We start from the raw sequence: 14421 nt of genomic DNA on the forward strand, positions 1-14421 counted from the left end.
CACTGTATTCCAGTACATCCTGGGCATTTGGGTGACTAGTGCTGGAGCCTGGTCCCTATTACCCATGACCAGAAAGCTGCAGGAAAAGACTGGAAGAGGTCATGCTGGTCAGGTGTCTGTTGGATACAGAATATCAGCAAACGGATATTTGTTACTTCTGATTTTTGGTTCAGCTTGCTGCAGTCTAAGGTAAGAGGTAGTACCTGAGGAAAACACCTGAAAGCGATCTGGTGAACTCTCCACCAGGGCTAAGAAAGTCTGAGGGTTTGGGATGACATGGTAAAAAAGTTTGTCTGCAAACAAACCAGTCCTGGACAGAGAGGAGACATCTCCTATACAGAGACACCAATGGGTTCCAGATAACAGGTCAAGTGGCAGACTTCAGAGACTGAAGCCATTTGCAGCTACTTGCTCTAGTTAACTTTTGAACATGGTGTTAAATGCTGAAAAAGTAATGAGCACTTTGCAAGCACCTACCCTTCAGATGGAGAGATTTTTGTCCTCTGGACAGGCACTCAAGAGAAGTGCTTCTGTGAATAAAACTCAGGTTCTCAGAAGTCTGCGTAAATATGGCCATAAGTGTACATACAAGCTAGAGTTATGTATTTGTGCCTTTTGCATTATTCAAGTAATACTTTCCTTATCATCAGCCAAGAGAGAAAGGTTCAAAGCCTAGGTAAAGGTTGCTAAGAAGACAAAGGGAAAAGGGAAGCAGTCTCTACAAAGTGGTTGTCCTACTAAAGCTGCACTAAGACTATTTTCTGTTAGTGTGACCAAGCATCTAGAGAGACGTTGGGTATCAGGCAGTGTTTTATTAAACACAGTATTTAAATAGAGCTATACAGAGGTGCCTTTCTGTCAAAATGGCAGCCATATTTTTTATCATTAACAGACATCAGCCACAAGATCACTTCCTGCCAAACTGAGGTAATGGCGGTGGTACTTTAATGTCTTGAGCTCTTTCCAGTTTCTTCTCACAGTCAACTAGATAGTTGACTCCATCAATGACAATCTGAACTAGTTCTACCTACAACAACAAGAAAAACAATAATAATAAAAGATTTGGCAACAGTGTTAATAGAGGAAGGAAAAAATTGGCTTGTATGGCAAAGACTGCAAGTAAAGCTGGACCCAAGGAGAATCATGACCTGGACACAGAGCTCACACATGCTGTGACACAGGAAATATGGGTCATACATTGGTCAAGTGGAAGCCCATAGTAATTCCCTTCTCCCTACCCCTTCTCCTGTTCATGCTGAGCTTGGCCTTCTGACATAAAAATTTTTCAAATAGTTCTCTAAATTCCAGACATTTCTGCACCTACACATATCCCTATATAAATAGACAAAGAGAAATGCTTAAATAAAAGGTTTAGGCATGAGTTTAGAGACCTATTTCAAATGTTGCCACTGAGAATACAAGATGCCGAGAACTACAGCATGTCAAAGCCATGGATTCCCATTTGCTGTGTTCTCACAATTTACATATTAGGACAAAGAAAGTGAAAAGGCAGTGCCGTAGATGTTTAGAGTCTCTGGGTAGTTCTCTCTGAAGCAACAAATGCCAGTGCAAGTAAAAAGGGTCTGGTGTTTTGCCAACAGCATTGTATGAGGTTTGGATTAATGCCTTTATCCAAATGTGTTTGGGCTTAAAAGCTATGGAACATTGGTTTGACATTTGGTAAAGGACTGTGAAGACTACTGGCACTTTTTCTTTCTTCTGTGGAAAGTAGGATAGTTGTATTTTCTTGACGGATAGTAATGCGATATATGAGTAATACTGAAATTACTTGAAGAATCATGCAGAGCCCTCCCTTACTGTTTAGCATGCTTAAAGCATCTGTACATATGTGCTTACTTCTTGATGTTTTAGGCTGTTGTTTACCTGTATTCTGTGAAATACAACATATTTATTCAATATACAGTCAGTACTGTAGAAGAAAGAATGCACTGCATCCAAATGGACACTAGTGAATTGTGGAGGATAATCTATACATCATAAACTGTAGAAACTAAAACTTATACTGTGATATTAAGATACTAGTATAGTTTTGTGCTATTTAATTTTAAAGCCATATAGTTCTTTGAGTGACTGAAAAAGCAAAAATTATGTTCTTCTATGAGAAAACAGTCAACTGAAAACTAATTGGAATGGGAGTGAAAATAGGGGAAGAGACACACTAATTTCCCCAATCCAATAGTAGCATGAGCCCTGAAACCTTCTGGATGCATGGGGTAGAGGAAGGAAGTGGGGGTTCCTTCACATGACTGGGAGTAGGTAGGATGGCAGGACTAGATTTTTGGCCACAGCTGTTTAGACTAACTTGCTATGGTAGGTTGACCTTGGCTGGATGTCAGTTGCCCACCAAGCCACTCTATCACTCCCTTCCTCACCTGGATGGGGGGGAGGAAAATAATATGGGAAAAAACCTTCATGGGTCAAGATGAAGACAGTTTACTAAAGAAAAAGCAAATGTTGCACATGCGCGAGCAATGGAAAAAAAACCCAAAGATTTTATTCTCTACTTCCTGTCAGCAAGTGATCTATGGCCTTTTCCCAGGAAGCAGGGCTTCAGCATGCATAGTGGTTGCTCCGGAAGGCAAACATTGTAAATAACGAATGCCCCCCCCCCCCCCGCTTCCTTTTCTTAGCTTGTATATCTGAACAGATGTCATATGGTATGGAATATCACTTTGGTCAATTTGGGTGAGCTGTCCTGGTTATGCCACCTCTCAAGACCTTGCCCAGTCTCAGCCTACTGATGAGGGGGGCATAATGTTGGAGACAGCACTGATGCTGCATCAGTGCTGCTCAGCAGCAGCCAAAACACTGGTGTGTTATCAACACCTTTATGCCTATTAGTGCAAAGCACAGCACTAAGGGGGCTGCACAGGGGAAAATTAATGCCATCCCAGCCAAACTCAATACAGTGAAAGTGCATGACTGTGAATCCTAAAAGGAAAACTGCATGTTAATCCACTCTTAATGTCAGTGCTTGATTCCCTGTGTGGGTTAGTCCTAAAATCCTGCTTCTTTCCTCAGCATTTTGCACTGGGTACAACAGATACCTGTCCAATGTACAGTATGTAGCTCTGTTCCCAGTGTACAACGTCAGTGAACCTCATTCAGAAAGATGGAGAGGGACTTGTTACATGGGCATGTAGTGATAGGACAAGGGGGAATGGGTTCAAATTGATAGTAGGTGTAGATTAGATATTAGGAAGAAATTCTTTACTGTGAGGGTGGTGAGGCACTGGCACAGGTTGTCCAGAGAAGTTGTGGATGCCCCACCCTTGGAAGTGTTCAAGGCTAAGCTTGATGGGGCCCTGGGCAACCTGATCTAGTTGGTGACATCCCATCTGATGGCAGAGAGGTTGGAACTAGATGATCTTCAAAGTCCCTTCCAACCCAAACCATTCTATGATTCTATAATTCTATGATTCTATGATTCTATGATTCTATGATTCTATGATTCTATGATTCTATGATTCTATGATTCTTAGATACCTATCTCATGCCCAGCACTGGAGAGACAACCTGTACATCTAGCTCATAGCTGTGTACTCCAGGAGGTATTTGGGTATAAAAGTTCATGCTGTGATGCTGAGAAACAGTGTCCCAAGGGAATTCTGTTACCAGAACCAAATGTTTCTAGTACCTGCATGCTTTCAACAAAATGCTTCAGCACATGATGTAAACCAGTCACATTTATGGAACTTGCTCAGGAACTTGTCGTATTTGGCAAACATTGCATGCACAGTAGTAATTTTTTGTTGTGTAAGCCTTTTCACTGTATCAAATTCACAAGGAGAAAAAACTGCCATAACTCCAAAAAATTACTCTGAATTCTTAGTGAACGCAGATGGAGGGAAACGGTCTTAGTGCAGATCTGAGTTTAAAAGTAAGGAATAAAACAAACAAGTTACCTCTGATCGACCCATGCGGTCCAGGTTGGAGATATCATACACGTCTGCTACAGCTGCTGTGTCCACTCCACCAGTGCCACGCTTCTGTAGCCTCAAGTTATCCAGGATTTTTGGAAACCTGGGATCCTAACAGAAAAATAGGTTTGGGCATATTGTCTTTCTCCTTGCTTATTGTTATTATCCATGATCTAATACCATCTCCAGAAAGACAGGCAGAGACAATTCCCTCTGTCTTTGGATTATAGCCTGTCTTGGTGTTTGTCTGCTTAGTAGATTAATTTCCATAAAAAATATAATAATTTTCGTTATACAAATATGCTCAGTCATGTATTATGCCTGGGACCTAGCTGTTGCACATCTTGCAAACATCCAATTGCTGTAAACTGTCATTTTTCATTTGTTTCTTTATAAATTACATGAAGACCTAATTTACATCACTGGCCTTTTAAACTATTTATGTACCTTGCTAAGCTTTGGCAGCTTTACATGGACTCCAGCACGTAAACCAGTTCCTAGGTTTGAAGGACAAGTCAGAATGTATCCAAGACGTTCATTCCACATGAACTCCCAGCCTCGTTCTTTAATTAATCTTTCAACCTATGAAGGCAAAAAAAGAAGAAAAAGAAAGAACTGCATACAAACATCTCGTCTTCTGACAGTTGTTTATAGATGAAATTCTTTTTATTTTGTATCTATGCTGATGATTAACTTCACTGTTTACCGATGGAAGTGCATATAGATATACTCAAGTAAAGTCTGGTTTGACTAGTATGAACATTTGTATTCATCAGGCGTCAAGTTACCCAGTGAATGTTACAAAAATTTCTTCATCATTTCTAACTACCATTAACTCGAAAGCTCTTCAGCACTTTATCACATGGCTTTAGACCATGAAACGATATGGTTACATAATAATTCTTTTACCTATAGTATAAATGATTTTCTAGCCTAGGTGCTTTTAGAGCAAAGTTGCAAAGCACAAGTCCAAACATCTCAAATACTGTGGAGAAAACAAAAGGAGCCAAAGCCTAGTTTTATATAATTTTCAAGTTGATTACATGATTCTAGGTGAAGGACACTTGATTTCTAAATGCTTAAATTTCATAGCCCTGCTTCCACTATGAAAAGACTACATATGTCCTCTATAATGATTTTCATTAGTAATTTTAAAACCCAGTTACCAAGGAGACTGAAATCATTATCCTCAGAAATATCACAAAGGTCTATGGACCTTTGAATAAGCCACTATTCTGTCCATTCAGATACACTTCTGAGACTTAATTCTGTAACCCAAATGCAATTTCAATTCAGTAAAACCACTGTCAGAAGAGAATCAGATAACTATGTCAATCCAGGTTCACAAGTCCTCTGCAATATAGGCAAATATTTCCATTCTGCAGAAGAATACAAAATAATGGACTCTCCTGACATTTAAATATTGTGTGAGGACACAGAAATTGCTTGTAAGAAACTAGGTCTGATTTCCTGCCTCATACACTTGCTCTGGTCACAGTTTCCAAAGCTATCTGACCACTTCATATGTCAATGTCCAGAGGTCAACTTCTCTTGAACAAGAGATAAGCACAATAGCAGAGGAATACATGGAAACAACATCCACAAGCTATGTCACTTAGTCCCCAGTCCTGTACATTATTCAGTGTCATGGATATGCCTAAAAAGCATACTAGATCCTAGTGAACCACCCAGATATCAATGAAGCATGCACTAGGCACTTTTGTTTCTCCATGTTCCCAAACTCACCACATACTCAAGATTTCTTAGAGATGCTCTGAACTTACCTTCAGGGACCACTTCCTCAATCAGATAATCATAGAATCATATAATGGCTTGGGTTGGAAAGGACCTTAAAGATCATCTAGTTCCAACCCCCCTGCCATGAGCGAGGACACCTTTCACTAGACCAGGTTGCTCAGAGCCCCATCCAACCTGGCCTTGAACACTTCCAAGGATGGGGCATCCACAACTTCTCTGGACAACCTGTGCCAGTGCCTCATCACTCTAACAGTAGAATTTCTTCCTAATATCTAATCTACACCTACTCTCTTTCAATTTGAACCCATTCCCCCATGTCTTATCACTACATGCTCTTGTACACTGTCTCTCTCCATCTTTCTTGTAGGCTCCCTTCAGGTACCAGAATGTGGGAACCCTGAAAGTCCCCTCAGGGAAACTTCCAGGCTTTGCCCTGGGAAGATTTACCATAGAGTTTTCCCTGCCTAGACTGAAGGAGAAGACTTCCCTCATGGTGCCTTGCAGAACTACTGCCAACCTATCTTGGATTGCTTTCCCCATTGGCCACTTAACCCTGCCCTCCCCAATTGTTCATCCCTCATACCCCTCTATAGGTTGCTGACCTTTGTACTGCCCCTGTGCCCTCAGGTCATTGGCCACTGACCCCTACTTAACCACCGAGCACCACATGGTCTGCGTCTTCTGTCCCTGATCCCTTCAGCATGCTGGAATAAATCTCTGCTGGAACATATACAGGAGGCCCTTCCTGTCTTTCCTCCGCTGAGCTATCTGTGGCGTGTGTGTGCCTGGACCTGAAATAGCTGTTCCTGTGGCCTGCTCTGAGCGGCTTCTGAAGGAGACGCTTTGAGAAGGTAGCAGCATTTCACCATCCTGCCACATTGCTGCACCGGAAGGCCACAATTAGGTCACCCCAAAGCTGCCTCTTTTCCAGGCTGAACAAACCCAATTCTTTCAGGCTTTCCTCATAGCAGAGGTGTTCCATCCCTCTAATCATCTTGGTGGCCTCCTCTGAATTCGCTCCAACAGGTCAATGTCCTTCCTGTGCTGGGGACCCCAGAGCTGGATGCAGCACTCCAGGTGGGGTCTCACATTAGCATAGAAGGGCAGCATCACCTCCCTTGACCTGCTGGCCACATTTCTTTTGATGCAGCCCAGGACACAATTGGCTTTCTGGACTGCAAGCACACATTGCCAGCTCATGTCCAGCCTCTCATCCACCAGCACCTCCATGGCCTTCTCAGCAGAGCTGCTTTTGATGTGTTCATCCCCCAGCTTGTATTGATACTGGGGATTGCCCCTACTCAGGTACAGCACCTTGCACTTGGTTTTATTAACCTCATGAGATTCCCATGGTCCCACTTCTCAAGCTTGTCCAGGTCCCTCTGGATGGCATCCTGTCCTTCAGGCATGTCAACTGCACCACTCAGCTTGGTGTCATCTGCAAACTTGCTGAGGGTGCATTCAACCCCTTTATGTTCTTGATGAAGACATTCAATAACACTGGCCCCAATACAGACCCCTGAGGGACACCACTCACCACTGATGTCCATTAGGACTCTGAGCCACTAACCACTACCCTCTAGATGTGACTGTCCAACTAATTTCTCATCTATCTAACAGTCCACTCATCAAATCCATCTCTCTCCAGTTCAAAGAGAAGGGTGTTGGAGGGGACCATGTCAAAGGCTTTGCAGAAGCCCAGATAAATTCCTCCAGGACTCTGGGTTGCATCTCATTGGGTCCCATAGACTTTTGTACATTCAGGTTCCTTAGGTGGTCATGAGCCTGATCTTCATTTACAGTGGGAAGCACTTTGCTCCCCAGTCCCCATCCTGCTGTCTATCCACAGAAGTGTGGGAAGAGAGGTTGCTATTGAAGACTGAGGAAAAAATTGTTTAGTACCTCAGCCTTCTCATCCATTGTTACCAGTTCACCAGAATTGTTTATCAGGAAGGGTACACCTTGTTTGACTTTCATTTTCTGGTTAACATACATGTAGAAGGCATGATAGTTCCCTGCTTTCCCTACTTTTCTATGTGGTATTTGCTTGAGTTTTTTTCAGGTGAAGGCCTGTGCTGGTGGCTTTGAAGGAATATGGGAGTGTACAATTGTATAAGCTATACAGAAGTTGGGGATTTCCTCAAACAGGGGAGTATAGAAATCCAGAGAAGCTGGAGTGAAAGCTGCTTTGCCAGAGTGAGAGGAATAAAGCAATTGTTCCAAGGAAAAAGAAAAAACCATTTCTTTAGCCATTCAGTGCTGAAGATTGTAATATAGAAGCTAAAATGACATTTTACCTATTTTTCCTACAACTCAGCTAACAATTTGTTTCCTTCTTTAACTGCTATTAATGTAGGTTGCTACTTCAACTGGTGTTACTTTATTTTGTTGCTTCTGGAGATGTCAGCTCAGTGTTAATCATGCAAAGTAATGTTGACAACAGCCCAACAATAAACAAACAGGCATAATTCATTGAGTTACTACCTCTTTTAAACCATGACAAAATCTTTCAAACACCCGTTTCATGTTGCCACCCTTTTCCATGGAGATCACCCTGGTGTGGTCCTCTTCATTAATCCAGACAAGAAATGTCTTGTCATTGTTATGCCTGGTTGAGAGAAAAATGAACAGCTTTAAAGCACAAGATAGGCCCTGAAAAATAACTCTCAGTATCCTTTGTTTCATTACAGTCTTTCAGGACTGTGAAGAGGTTAAGCACTGCAAAATAATGTTGCTCTGCACAGTTAAGGATGCAGTTAAGCTACTTTCACATCTTGATCCCCCATGCCAATGGAATTATGCAGGTTTCTCAAGTCACAGTGAGAAGAGCAGTTTTCTCTGATTGTATCATGCTGCTCTGAAGCTGAGCTATGAAGAACATGTCTTCAAACATTAACACAGTTGGAATGTACAGCTGCTAATGGAACAGGTAAAGGGAGAAGCCAAATTCTGCATCTTCAGTCACTGGGGATAGTTTTTACTCTTCTTAGAAAATTGTGCAGTTAGGAAAAAAAAGTTTATGTAGAACCATAGAATAATGGAATGATTTAGGTTGGAAAAGACACTTAAGATCATCAAGTCCAACCATTAACCTAACACTGCCAAGTCTACCACTAAACCATGTCTTTAAGTGCCACATCTACGTCTTTTAAATACCTCCAGGGATGGTAACTCCATCACTTCCCTGGGCAGTCTGTTTCAATGCTTCACAACCCTTTTGGTGAAGAAATTTCTCCTAATATCGAATCTAAACCTCCCCTGGTGCAACTTGAGGCCATTTCTTCTTATCCTATTGCTTGTTACCCAGGAGAAGAGGCTGATCCCCACCTGGGTACAACCTCCTTTCAGGTAGTTGTAGAGAGTGAGAAGGTCTCCCCTCACTCTCCTTTTCTCCAGACTGAACAAGTCTGGTTCCCTCAGCCACTTCTCATCTGACTTGTGCTCTAGGCCCTTCACCAGCTTTGTTGCCCTCCTCTGGACACACTCCAGCACCTCAATGTCTTTCTTGTAGCGAGGGGCCCAAAAGTGAACACAGTATTTGAGGTGTGGCCCCACCAGTGCCAAGTACAGGGGGACAATCACTTCCCTTGTCCTGCTGGCCACACTAATTCTGATACAAGCCAGGATGCCATTTGCCTTCTTGGCCACCTGGGCACACTTGTGGTTCATATGAAGATGGCTATTGACTAACACCCCCAAGTCCTTTTCTAATGAGAAGTTTTCTAGACACTCCTCCACAAACCTGTGGCATTGCATGAGGTTGTTGTGACCCAAGTGCAGGACCTTGCATTTACCCTGGTTGAACCTCATGCATTTGGCCTCAGTCCATCTATCTAGTCTGTCCAGATCTCTCTACAGAGCCTTCCTGCCCTCAAGCAGATCAACACTCTTGCCTAACTTGGTGTCATCTGCAAATATGTTGAGGATTCACTCGATGCCCTCATCCAAATCATCAATAAAGATATTAAACAGAATTTAACCCAATACGTAGCCCTGAAGAACATCACTTGTTACTTTTAACTCCATTCACCACAGCTCTTTGGACCCAGCCATCCAGTCAGTTTTTTACCCAATAGAGAGTGAGTACACCCATTCAAGCCATGAGCAGCTAGTTTCTCCAGGAGAATGCTGTGTGAAACTGTGTCAAAGGCTTTATTGAAGCCCAGCTAAACATCTGCAGCCTTTCCCTCATCTACTAAGTGGATCACATTGTCTTAGAAGGAGACCAGGTTAGTCAAGCAGGATCTGCCTTTCCTAAGCCCATGCTGGCTTGGTCTGATCCCCTGCTTGTCCTGTACATGCCATTTGATGGCACTTGTGATGATGTGTTCCATAACCTTCCTGTGCACCAAGGTCATGCTGACAGGCCTGTAGTTCCCCAGATCGTCCTTCTGGCCCTTCTTGTAGATGAACTTCACATTTGGTAACTTCCAGTCAACTGAGACCTCCTCAGTTAGGCAGGACTGCTGGTAAATGATTGAAAGTGGGTTGGTGAATGCTTCTTCTCACTCCCTCAGTACTCTTGGAAGGATCCTTTTTGGCTCCATTGACTTTTGCATTTCTAAGTAGTGTTGCAGGTCACTGACCATTTCCCCTTGGATAATGGGGCTTCATTCTGCTCCCTGACTCTGTCTTCCAGCTCAAAGGGCTGGGTGCACTGAGAACAATCAATCTTACTATTAAAGACTGAGGTAATGAAGGCATTAAGTACCTCAGCCTTTCCTCATCCTTTGTTACCATGTTTCCCCCTCCCATCCAATAAAGGATGGAGATTCTCCTTAGCCCTCCTTGTGTTGTTAATATATTTATAGAACTATGTTTATTGCCTTTTATGGAAGTTAACATATTAACTTCTAGCTGTGCTTTTTGGATTCCTTTGCCCTTCAGGACTGCCTCACAAGGGACTCTCTCAACCAAGCCTGTAAACAGGCCAAAGTCTGCCTTCCAGAAGTCCAAGGTAGCAGTGCTGGTAACCATATTCCTTACTTCTCCAAGAACTGAAAACCCTTATCATTTCATGATCACTGTGCTCAAAATGGCCTCCAAACATCATATCACCCACAATTCCTTCTCTCTTCACAAACAAAAAGTCCAGCGAGCATGCCTTCCCTAGTTGGCTCATTCTACAGCTGTGTCAGGAAGTTTTCTTCTGCACATTCCAGGAATCTTATAGACTGTTTCTTCTCTGCTGTATTGTATTTCCAGCAGACAAGTGGTAAGTTGAAGTCTCCAAGAGAAAAAGGGCTAGTGAATGTGAGACTACTCCCAGATGCTCATAGAAAATTTCATCTGCTTTTTCATCCTGGTTGGATGAAGACCACAAGGATATCTGCCTTGTTAGCCTTTTCCCTGGTTCTTGCTTATAAACATGCAACCCTTTCATCACCATCAGCAAGCTCTAAACAGTAGAAACACTCCCTAACATGTGGGGCTACCCCATGGTCTCTCCTTCCTTGCCTATCCCTTCTGAAGAGTTTATAGCCATCCATTAAATCACTCCAGTTTCAAGACAGCCCACCATGTTTTCATGACTGCAATTATATGATAGTTTTTCAGCTGTGCAATGACTTCCAGCTCCTCCTGCTTGCTGCCCATGCTGCAGGCATTGGTGTAGATGCACTTCAGCTGGGGTATTGACCCTCCCACCTTTATTGTGGGAGAAGCCCTAATTCCTTTGTGACTGTTATCAAGCTCTTCTATGGTTTCTAACACTTCAACAATCCTTGCATCATTTCTGTCTTTGCCTATAAGAATATAAAGGTCTTATTTTTTTCTTCAATTAATCATTTAAAACACAACAAAATTATTTTAAAACAAACTAAACATGCTGTGAGTACCAGTGCAGAGTGACTGTGGGGTTAGGAGAAGCGAGGAGACTTGTAATACATGTTTTAAAACATGACACAAGCTTCTATGTATCACACAACATACCAGATTCCTCTGGCATCTGGCCAGTCACGTGCCATCCCAGCACATGTTAGCAAAGGGGACACTGGCTTATCAAAGAGAAAATGATCCTGGACACAAAAACGGGACCAGAAAAATAAAAAGAGAGAAAGAGAAAGATACAAGATAAATTGAAGTTTATTAAGGGAAGCAGTATAACCCTGTCTTATGCATTTAATATGAAGGTAGTCAATACAATTAAATTAAATAGCATAGCTTGTGAACTTGATTTTTCCTGATTTAAAGTATGAGAATAATGTTGATAACACACTGATGTTTTGGTTGTTGCTCAGCAGTCCTTACTCTAATTCAAGGACTTCTCAGTTTCCTGTGGTCTGCAAATGAGGAGGTGCACAAAAAGCTAGGAGGGAGCATGATCCAGACAGTTGACCTGAACTGGCCAAAAGAATATTCCATACCATAGAATATCATGCTCATTATATAAACTGAGGGGAGTTGGACCAGCTGAGGAGCAGCTGCATGGTACTTACTTGCCATCTGGGGTTAAACCTTGACAGACTTTTCTTGGGTTGAGACCATGGAAGATCGGAAAAGACCATGTTAAAACAAGTTTGTTATAAGCATTCATTGTATTGGTTTAGTAGCTGCTGGTCACAATGTTGATTCATTTGCTTTCAGAGCTGTTGTTCTTGTTCTCAGGTTTTTTTACATAATGCCTTACTTGCTGTATGTGCTCCCTGTGAATATTTATTGTCCTTGGGACCTGGGCTCAGATTATGATTGTAGTGGACTTTGTAGTATTGGCTTATGATATAGTAGACTTGCTGGTGGTACAACTAAGGTGGTCCATGAACTCAGCATTGCTACCACTTCTGTAATTTGGGAGCTACCGAAATACTAAGGCCTGAACAACAGGCCCTGGGTCAAAGTTGACTTTCTAGATGAACCTTCCAACCAAATATTATATGTATTCACTCATTAAAATAGTATTATTAGCAATATGATATATGCATCCGTTCATTGGCAAAGCATGTATTTATGTTTCCATATTTAGAAACCGGACAAGGCCACATCTGGACTTGTCTGGGGGTGTATGAACAAAGACAACTCCCTTGGTTCCTCCTTGAGGCCTGGCCAGGCTTTGGGAGAAACCCAACAGGAGAATAAAACCACATGTTTCCATACCAGAAGTAATAGTAGCTTGTTTATTCAACAACATAAAAGCTGGGCTACTCTCACAGTGAAGTTGGAAGCCTCTTTGCCTGTAGGTGGGTTCACCTGTAGGATTTCCCAGTTACCAGGAGTGGTCCTCCAGTCCTTTGCTGTGACAGTGGCTTCCCCCAGCTTTTGTGTGGATCTGGATGAAGTGGCAAAGTATTGGGGTAACTGGTGATGTATCTTTCTTAATCACTATAGGCATTCATTTGTAGTAATGATTAGATGGATTGCTTAGCTTATCCTTTGTAATTTGCTGTTTTGTATTACAGTAAATTACACTATTCCTTAAGTTGGTGTCTGTCGTTGGTACTGACCCTGCCCACTGCCAAAATAGCCATCTACTGGAAACTATTAATAATTACATCTTTTTCTCTCACAGAGAGCCAACCTATGGGGGACATTGCTTGCTTCCTTCCTTCCTTCCTTCCTTCCTTCCTTCCTTCCTTCCTTCCTTCCTTCCTTCCTTCCACTGATTACGCTAGCATTTGAGAACTTTAAAGATTTTGAATATCCTTTGCATACCCTTGAAACCAACCTGATCCTTGTGCTAGAGGGCCAGCATGTTGCTGAATATGGTTCAGGTCTTAAGGTTAAACAGCTATTTAAGAACATCACCCAGACATCTGTCACAAGGAGGGATAGTCATGAATGGAAGGGTGTGTGAGATAGTATGGGCAAGTACCTAGGACAGTGACCACCTCCAACATTTTGGAACCCCTGAAAACGTGCAGAATCCTGAAAAACTAGTAAAATATTAAGAAGAAGTATGCTGTCACCCTGGCAATTCCAGAAAGACACAAATCACTGCAACCTGTTGGGGCCTGGCTAATGCCTACAGAGTCCTGTTCTACACTACTCAGTACCCTCAGGGGGAAGAGAAGGTCTCTGAATCTGACAACAAAACGACAGGCACTGAAGCTTCTACAACCCCAATGATAAACATTGTGGCTGCTTGAGCTGTGGTGACAGGTCCTGCACTTACTCCAACCCCTGTGACAGACACTGACACTGATCCAGAGAACCAACCTGTTCTGGTATCAGTCACCCCTATACACAAGAAGAAATAGACATGAAAGACATCTCATTTAGTAAAGGAGGACACATGCAAAAGCCAGATGTAACATGGAGTTATACTTACATCAATAAGCTGCTGCTGATCCTTCTCAGACATATTTGTCAAGCTATAGTACTTTCCAGAAAGGTCTCCTTTCAGCCCAGCTAGAGCAGTGACTACAACGTTTTCCACTTCTCTTCTCTCTGCCCTGGTACAAGCTGGAGGAAGGCTAAGACCCCGGATGCTACGACCAGTACGTACTCGTGATGAGAGGACATATCGCTCATCAAAATGACCATGAGTGATCTGAAGGAAAAATGTTTTTTTAATTGACATACAGTCACCCATTTTGTATGCCACCATTTAAAAATCCCACCATAAAAAATGGGTCACCTTTCTGCCCAGGAATCATGACCTCTTCTAGATATCACAGAACATTAGGAACCCCTCAGTGTTTCAAATACTAAGGGTTTTTTTAGGAACTACAAAGTTCTTTTGCTGACTGAATGTGGCGAAGTAACCAGCTGATCCTTCTTAGCTCTG

General features: G+C 42.4%; 1 protein-coding gene across 5 annotated transcripts in view; it reads right to left on the bottom strand.

The window, feature by feature from the left end:
* Positions 1-792: 792 nt before the first annotated feature.
* Positions 793-14421, bottom strand: part of LOC120764846 (creatine kinase S-type, mitochondrial) — a 36830-nt gene continuing 23201 nt past the window's right edge. For 4 of the 5 annotated variants that reach the window (XM_040088959.2, XM_040088956.1, XM_040088958.2 and 1 more), the window contains 6 exons: positions 13963-14184; positions 11631-11716; positions 8184-8307; positions 4389-4523; positions 3927-4052; positions 793-1027 (listed from right to left, as the gene is read on the bottom strand). In XM_040088959.2, the coding sequence (XP_039944893.1) occupies positions 908-1027; positions 3927-4052; positions 4389-4523; positions 8184-8307; positions 11631-11716; positions 13963-14184 (813 nt within the window). In that variant the 3' untranslated portion in view covers positions 793-907. The remainder of the gene's footprint in view (positions 1028-3926; positions 4053-4388; positions 4524-8183; positions 8308-11630; positions 11717-13962; positions 14185-14421) is intronic. The other variant, XM_040088960.1, reaches the window with a different exon arrangement.

This window comes from Hirundo rustica, chromosome W (genome assembly GCF_015227805.2).
Source record: "Hirundo rustica isolate bHirRus1 chromosome W, bHirRus1.pri.v3, whole genome shotgun sequence".
Lineage (NCBI taxonomy): Eukaryota > Metazoa > Chordata > Aves > Passeriformes > Hirundinidae > Hirundo > Hirundo rustica.